General features: G+C 46.8%; 1 protein-coding gene across 1 annotated transcript; it reads right to left on the minus strand.

The window, feature by feature from the left end:
- Positions 1 to 639: 639 nt before the first annotated feature.
- LOC149523699 (uncharacterized) lies at positions 640 to 3,372 on the minus strand. The gene is made up of 4 exons (XM_089781434.1): positions 3,240 to 3,372; positions 3,049 to 3,103; positions 2,877 to 2,936; positions 640 to 2,727 (listed from the first exon to the last, which is right to left on the minus strand). The coding sequence occupies exons 1-4, from the start codon at positions 3,255 to 3,257 to the stop codon at positions 2,186 to 2,188; spliced, it is 675 nt and encodes a 224-aa protein (XP_089637560.1). The 5' UTR covers positions 3,258 to 3,372; the 3' UTR covers positions 640 to 2,185.
- Positions 3,373 to 8,574: the final 5,202 nt, after the last annotated feature.

An 8,574-nucleotide genomic window follows, 5' to 3' on the forward strand; every position in this document is an offset into this window, starting at 1 on the left:
CACAAACACCCCAAACAGGCAAAAATAAAAAAACTAACAGTTCCACACACACACCAAGCAGGCAAAAATAAAATTAATAAAAAATCTAGCAGTTCCATACAAACCCAAACCCCCCTTGTTTTTTTGTCATCCTCATGACTTCTTTTCTGAACCGGTCACAGGCCTCGCGCAAAATCTCAACGTCTTTTTGACAATAATAGCGCAGTTCTTTTTGCAGATCGAACGTGCTTTGGCGGTGGTGCCGGTGCCAGTTCAGAAAGTCCTTTTGTTCTTCGGGCATCATGTACTCTACGCCGAAGGCTTCTACGTCGGGCATGGGGCCCACGTAGTTTTGATTTTCGACCTTGTTAAAAAAATGCGGAAAATAACCCTTAACACCCTGGAACCCCATAGCTTTGGGTAACTTGCTAAGTTTCATGGGCAAAAAATTTAAAGAGTCTATAAACCTGATGTTTAAATTCGTTACCGTAACGCACATAAGTTTCCCGCCTTGCGTGACGGGGCTGACGGGCATTTTTTCCTTAATCAGCTGTCTCAGGATAAAATAACCGTCGTAACCTTTAGCGTTATGCGCGATAAAAGTGTAGTTCTTAAAGCGCTTGTCTATAAAGGTTCGTACAAACTCGCTGACGCAATCTATGCCCTTAAACTCCCAGCTGTCTTTTTTATTCAAGTGTAAGGCATACACATAATTTGGCACATGCACCCCCGTTTCTTGCATACATTCGAAGTCGTAAAAAACATAGTCCTTCCCCTCCTCCGGAGACGAGATGTTACGCATGTAACACTCGTGACCCCCCTCGGCCTCTGTCTTTTGGTAACACTGAGGACACTTTTTGCTTTTACACCGGTGATTTTTAGCCGCGTAGAAGCCGCACTTATCGCACAGGCTTCTGGTGTTACAATCGACTTTACCGGCCGCCGCCAGCGCCCTGTGTCTGTCTAAGCAGGCCTCGGAACGGCAAAAGAGCTTACAGCTGGGGCAGCGCTTTCTTTCGGCAGCCACCTCGCAACACTCGGCGCCGTCACAAGTACGACAGTGCCCTTTACAGGCGTGTTGGTGTTTGTGACTGTACGTGGCGTAACAGTGGTTGCACAAATACGAGGCCCCTATAAAGGCTTTAATATTTAAAATGCCGTAATAGTGCTTGTCGTGCAACAACACAAATACGGTTTTGGGGTGTCGCGCGCCCCCGGTTGTAAAAAAGCGCCAATTACCCTTCTCGTGACACAGCACGGCGATCGTTACGCCTAAGCGCTCCTCGAAAGAGCCCACGTCTGTAAAACTAATCATTTTTTGGGCCGAAAACCCCAGCTCCCGGTGAAGACGCCTGGCCCCTTCTAGCAATTGGTCGTCTGTAAGTTTTTCACTCGATAACAGGCCCAGCACGCTGCCGGCAAAGCACAAGTTATTTCCCCGGTTACGTAGGTCAATTAAATGTTTTTTTTTTTTTTCTATGATTTTACTGTACGTAAGGGTTTTTAAGGACCTCGCCGCCCCGCCCGCCCTGTTTCTGATAATTGTCACGACTAGTCTTAAAACCCCCGTTCCCACGAGCTCCGCATTACTTTGCAACACCGAAACCAGGTTATTCAAAAAATTTGCGGTGTTTAAATCTTCCCGAGGCCTCCTCAAAGAAAACAGGGGCTGATTAAGGCCTTGGGCATCTAAGCGCAGCTGTACGAAATCCTCGGGGCCCGCCTGGGCGTTAATATCGTCTAGCAAATTTTGAATAGCGGCGTCGATAGCAACCATGGCCTCTGCGAACCCCGCTATTCTGTCCAGGTTAGCAAACCGAAATTCCTGGTAATATTCGTAAGCGTTAAAGCCTCTACGCTGTCTTATCCAGTGCCTCACCCGTTCCAAATACACCTGGGGGTGTTCGGGAACCTCTACCTCCTCAGATCCGGGGGTTGGGGGGTTTACGGGCAAAGCCCCTTCCGGGCTCGGGAGGGAGGCGGCGGCCCAATCCCCTTCCGGGCTCGGAAAGGGTATGACGCTCCGCGCCCCTTCCGGGCTCGGGCGGGGGGTGGCGCTCCGCGGCCCTTCCGAGTTCGGGGTGCCTTTTCGTAAAAACGCTTTGGCTTTTTTAATCTTTTTTACCATAACCCTTCTTAGCCTTTTAGCTTTTTCCCACTTTTCCCTCCTCCCCCCCTGCCCCCGTTTTTTAGCTTTCATGGTTAGTCACTCAAGCCCTCCCCCCTGCATCCAATTTTCCATTATCTCCACCTCCCGTCTCGTAGCTAGCAGCTTTCGAGCTAAATTTTGGAATTCTCCTACATAGTACTGCTTTTGCATCACTTCAAAAGCCAGCCTGGGAAACTTTTTCTCTGTCAGCTCCCTCATAAACTCGTGAATGCTTCTCAGTCGAACGCTAAGATCGTATAACTCCATAACGCATTGCGACAGGTCCTTTAGGTCCCTGCCTTTAGGTGTTTTGTTATTACCCCCGTTTACAAAAACCTTTTTTTGCGCGTCGGCCGGCTTGCCCGACACCGGCTGCTGAGGGCTATCCCCCTTACAACGCTTACCCCCGATCCCCGGCGCGACAACCCCGGCCCTTTTAACCCCCAGCTCGCTTTGTCGGAACCCGGCCTTGGACGTGCCGGGTTGCTCGAGACCCGGGGCTCCGATCTCCGTGTTGTTGCTCTTGAAAGCGGCTTTCTTGGTTTTTTTCAGGGATCTCTGCACCCTTTCTTCTTTTTCTAAAAGGGCCGCGGGGTTATCTATCAACACATAAACAAACAAACAACCTGCTTTAACACCGGCCCTTTACTAGCCGTTAAAAATCAAGCCATAAAAAGAAACAAAGCTGTAAAGCGGCCCCGTCTGTTACAAAGTAATTCCCCCTCCCCTTCTCCCCCGCACACCCCACCTCGCACGGCCTCTTGGTCAGGAATAGCGGATAAAGCGCCGGGTTGCTCCCCCGCCGAATCTAAATAAAACAAACAAACCTTTTTAATTTTGCAAACCGCGCCTGTAACATTTGTAAAACAAGCCTACCCCCTCTCCTTAGGTTTTACCGACGGCCGCTGCCCCAAACTTACCAAAATGTAAGGCGGCCAGGGCGGCCTCGGACAAATCCAGTAAAAAGGCGTCCTCCTGTTAAAAAGCGGTTGTTAGCTTTTAAGTCCTAACAACACCGGGCATAACATATATCCCAGTTAAAAGCTAATATTAACTTTTAAACCCCAAGCATACAAAGCGTAGTCGCCCGCGCAAATTAAAAAGCTCTTACCATCGTGTTGCTTTCCATAGTCAAAGTTTTAAGCCGTCCTAAAGGGTCCCAAAATTTCTCTCTTTTTATACCCCTAAATTTTTTACAAAAAAAGTCGGGGCGCCTTATGTGTGTGTGTGGTAGGGGGTATAAGATTTTGTTTATTACCAGGTGGGGGGGTTACAAAAACAGCAGTTGCTCATATCCTTTTTTTTAAAAAAAAGACATTTATAAGTTTATGTTTGCTAAAAGTTACGTTCCGTGTATAGCCCCCCTTTTTTGCTGGGCCTGTGTTTTTTGCTTTTGCGTGACGGGCCGTTTTTCAGCGCGTGTTAATTTTTTATCCCCTACTTTTGTTACGCATGTGGCTTTGGTTTTGTGTGACGGTTTCTTTCCCCTACTTTTGTCACGCATGTGGTTTTGGTTTTGTGTGACGGGGTTGTTTTACCGCCGCTGAAAGCTATGCTGGGTTATTCCTGCCCCCCTTTTTTAGGAGTTTTCCCGCCGTTTTTTTCTTTGTTCGGTGTTTCTTTTTAATTTTTAGGCTGCTTTGCCCCTTTTTTTTCTTTTGAGGGGGCTGCTTTACCCCCCGATTTTTTTAAAGCTTGTTGGCGTAAAACTTTATACTTTTTTTAATTGCGTGTTTATTTTTTTTTTTACTTTTGTTGTGTCCTTGAGTTACAGAACGTTTTACACCGCTGTTGAAAGTTACGTTTTGGCTATTTCTTCCCCATTTTAGCCTAAGGCTTTACCCGCCGCTTGGTGTTTATTTTTGCTTAAAGGCGTAAACTTTATACTTTTTTTAATTGCTTGCGCTACCCCGCCGTTTATTTTTTTTTTTTACTTTTGTTACGCCTGTGGCTTTGGTTTTGTGTGACGGGGTTGTTTTTCAGCCGCTGAAAGCTATGCTGGGTTATTGCTTTGCCCCCCTTTTTTAGGGGTTTTCCGCCGCTTTTTTCTTTGTTCGGTATTTCTTTTTAATTTTTAGGCTGCTTTGCCCCTTTTTTTCTTTTGAGGGCGCTGCTTTACCCCCCGATTTTTTTAAAGCTTGTTGGCGTAAAACTTTATACTTTTTTTAATTGCGTGTTTATTTTATTTTTTTTACTTTTGTTGTGTCCTTGAGTTACAGAACGTTTTACACCGCTGTTGAACGTTACGTTTCGGCTATTCCTTCCCCATTTTAGCCTAAGGCTTTACCCGCCGCTTGGTGTTTATTTTTGCTTAAAGGCGTAAACTTTATACTTTTTTTAATTGCTTGCGCTACCCCGCCGTTTATTTTTTTTTTTTTTACTTTTGTTACGCCTGTGGCTATGGCTTTGTGTGACGGGGTTGTTTTTCCGTCGCTGAAAGCTATGCCGGATTTTGTGTGACGGGTCGTTTTTCAGCGCGTGTTAATTTTTTATCCCCTACTTTTGTTACGCATGTGGCTTTGGTTTTGTGTGACGGTTTCTTTCCCCTACTTTTGTCACGCATGTGGTTTTGGTTTTGTGTGACGGGGTTGTTTTACCGCCGCTGAAAGCTATGCTGGGTTATTCCTGCCCCCCTTTTATAGGAGTTTTCCCGCCGTTTTTTTCTTTGTTCGGTGTTTCTTTTTAATTTTTAGGCTGCTTTGCCCCTTTTTTTCTTTTGAGGGGGCTGCTTTACCCCCCGATTTTTTTAAAGCTTGTTGGCGTAAAACTTTATACTTTTTTTAATTGCGTGTTTATTTTTTTTTTTACTTTTGTTGTGTCCTTGAGTTACAGAACGTTTTACACCGCTGTTGAAAGTTACGTTTCGGCTATTCCTTCCCCATTTTAGCCTAAGGCTTTACCCGCCGCTTGGTGTTTATCTTTTTTATTTTTTGCTTAGAGCCGCGTTTCGGCTATGCCTTTTTTCCTTCCCCATTTTAACCTAAGAATTTACCCACCGGTTGGTGTTTATCTTTCTTATTTTTGCTTAGAACCGTGTTTTGGCTTTGCCTTTTATTCTTTTTAGCCTGAAAATTACCAACCGCTTTAAACGGGGTTGATAGTACAAAACAAGCTTTTTAATTTTTAAAAAAAGCCGGTGTGCCGGGCTGGGGGGTTAAGGTTTGTTTTATTGGCCCGTGAACCCGCCTACCGCTTTTCTAATTGGCTGCCCCGAACACGGGCTCTCATTGGTCAAACCATAGTTATTTGTAATTGGTTATTCCCGGTCAGCTGATGCGCCCGCCTGGGGGCGAGGAGGCTCGCAAACTGTAGCTTCTTTCTTTTTGCTGCGGGCGCTGGGTGAGTAAAGTTAACTTTTTTCCCCTGGCAACTTTTACTTCTTTTCTTTGTTTGGTGTGTTAGGGTTTTTTTGTTTTGCTGCCGTTTGCCTGATTGGGGTGGTATGTGTGGAACTGCTAGGGCTTTTTGTATTTTTGGGGTGGGGGGTGGTTTTTTGGGGGGCTTGTTGTGCCGGGGCGTGCTAGGGATTTTATTTTTTGCTGCCGTTTGCCTGTTTGGGGTGGTTGGGTGTGGAGCCGCTAGGACTTTTTTGCTACTGTGTGTGTATGTGTAACAGGCTTTTTTTTTTCTTTTATTTTTGCTGCTGTTTGCCTGCTTGGGGGTTTGGGTTTGTATGAAACTGCTAGATTTTTTATTAATTTTATTTTTGCCTGCTTGGTGTGGAACTGTTAGGGTTTTTTGCTACTGACTTTTTTTTTTCTTTTATTTTTGCCGCTGTTTGCCTGCTTGGGGGTTTGGGTTTGTATGAAACTGCTAGATTTTTTATTAATTTTATTTTTGCCTGCTTGGTGTGGATGTGTGTGGAACCTTTAGGGCTTTTTTGCTACTGTGTGTATGTGTAATAGGCTTTTTTCCCCTTTTTTTTTTTTTTGCAGCTAGGGTTTTTTGCTACTGACTTTTTTTTTTCTTTTATTTTTGCCGCTGTTTGCCTGCTTGGGGGTTTGGGTTTGTATGGAACTGCTAGATTTTTTATTAATTTTATTTTTGCCTGCTTGGTGTGGATGTGTGTGGAACCTTTAGGGCTTTTTTGCTACTGTGTGTATGTGTAATAGGCTTTTTTCCCCTTTTTTTTTTTTTGCAGCTAGGGCTTTTTTGCTACTGTGTAACAGGCTTTTTTTTTCTTTTATTTTTGCTGATGTTTGCCTGCTTGGGGGTTTGGGTTTGTATGGAACTGCTAGATTTTTTATTAATTTTATTTTTGCCTGCTTGGTGTGGATGTGTGTGGAACCTTTAGGGCTTTTTTGCTACTGTGTGTATGTGTAATAGGCTTTTTTCCCCTTTTTTTTTTTTTTGCAGCTAGGGTTTTTTGCTACTGACTTTTTTTTTTCTTTTATTTTTGCCGCTGTTTGCCTGCTTGGGGGTTTGGGTTTGTATGGAACTGCTAGATTTTTTATTAATTTTATTTTTGCCTGCTTGGTGTGGATGTGTGTGGAACCTTTAGGGCTTTTTTGCTACTGTGTGTAATGCGACTTTTACCCCTTTTCTTTTTTTGGTGTGCTAGGGTTTTTTTGTTTTGCTGCCGTTTACCTGTTTGGGTTTGGGGGCTGGTATGTGTGGAACTGCTAGTTTTTTTATTTTTGCCTGTTTGGGGTGGTTGTGTGATAGGTTTTTTCTTTTTTTTTTTGCAGCTAGGCTTTTTCTTTTTACTTTTATTTTTGCCTGACTGTGGCGGGGGTATGTGGAACCTTTAGGGCTTTTTTGCTACTGTGTGTATGTGTAATAGGCTTTTTTCCCCTTTTTTTTTTTTTTTTTTTGCAGCTAGGGCTTTTTTGCTAGGGCTTTTTTGCTACTGTGTAACAGGCTTTTTTTTTTTTTATTTTTGCTGCTGTTTGCCTGCTTGGGGGTTTGGGTTTGTATGGAACTGCTAGATTTTTTATTAATTTTATTTTTGCCTGCTTGGTGTGTGTGTGGAACTGTTAGTTTTTTTATTTTTGCCTGTTTGGGGTGTTTGTGTGATAGGTTTTTTCCCTTTTTTTATGCAGCTAAGGCTTTTTTTGTTTGTTTGTTGCTAGGGCTTTTTCTTTTTTTTTATTTTTACCGCTGTTTGGGTTTGGGGGTGTGTGTGGAACTGCTAGTTTTTTTATTTTTGCCTGTTTGGGGTGTTTGTGTGATAGGTTTTTTCCCTTTTTTTATGCCGCTAGGATTTTTCTTTTTATTATTTTATTATTGCCTGGTTGGGGGTGGTTGTATGTGAAACCGCTAGGGTTTTTTGCTACTGTGTGTACACTAAGATTTTTTGTTTTTATTAAAGGGGGGCCGCCCGAGAGCTCCCTTTTCTTTTTTATTTTTCGCAGGAGGACCCCCAGAACCCCGGAAAAATGACGGCCCCGCCATCTTGAACCCCGCTCTGTATAAAGGGGCGGGGATAGGTAATCTCATCAGGGGGGCGGCGCTTGGTGACGTTGGGGGAGGGCGGCGCTTGGTGACGTCGTCGGGGGGCGGGAGGGCGGAGGTGACGTCTCGGGGGGCGGGAGGGCGGAGGTGACGTCAGGGCCTGACGTCATCCTGACGTCATGAGGAGGGCGGGATTAGGTGACGTCAGGGGGCGGGGCACCTGTCAAAATTGCATGGTGACGAAAGGTATCGAGCTTATAACTACTACTGAGGAAATGCCGAGCCCCTCCGGGGGGGCTGCCTCTGCTCCCTGCGTGACGAGCGGGGGAGAATCCCCCTGGGCACTCGGGGTGGGGTAGAAAGGTCTCCCTGAGCTCCCCGGTCACCGCTCCCCGGGCCCACAGAATTCACCTACCAGGCACTTCCCGACGCCGGGCAAGAGGCGCGAGGAGCCATCCCAGGCCAGGCTGCAGAAGAGACTCTTGAGATGGGCCCAGCCGAGGAACACGGCGCAGCGGAAGAGCGTCGCTTTGCAGCTCTGCAGCACGAGGGGAGAGCGAGAGGGGCCTCGCTGAGAGAGGGAGCGTCTGGGGCGCGTCCCCTCCTCCCTGCCCCTTGGGCTCCTGCTCTCCCTGCCTGGGGAGCCTCCTGCCCCTTGTTCTGCAGGGGACGCTGCTTGGGGGGGAGCTGAGCATTGGCTGGCGAGAGCCAGACAGGATCTCCACAGCTCGGCCCTTTTGCGCGTTGAGACGGTAGCGCCGGGGCTCCGGGATCCCAGAGAGTCAGAGCCAAGGGGCCCCCTCAGGCCTCCCTGCACGTCCCCAATGGCCCTGGCTGGGCAGAGGCTCTGGAGAGGGGTGGGGCCCGGGGGACTCTGTTGCTTTGCTCTCCAGGACATAGCGAGGGGGCACTTACCAGGATCACTCTCTGCTCCTCGTCTGCCAGGTGGAGCAGCAGCGGGAGCAGGCAGCGGGTGAGTTCCTGCCGCACGCGGGGTCTGTCCGGGCCCTTCACCCCGCCCAGCATGGTGCCCAGCAGTGAGATTGCGGCTG

This window comes from Pelodiscus sinensis, chromosome 12 (genome assembly GCF_052426305.1).
Source record: "Pelodiscus sinensis isolate ZL-2025 chromosome 12, ASM5242630v1, whole genome shotgun sequence".
Classification (NCBI taxonomy): Eukaryota; Metazoa; Chordata; order Testudines; family Trionychidae; genus Pelodiscus; species Pelodiscus sinensis.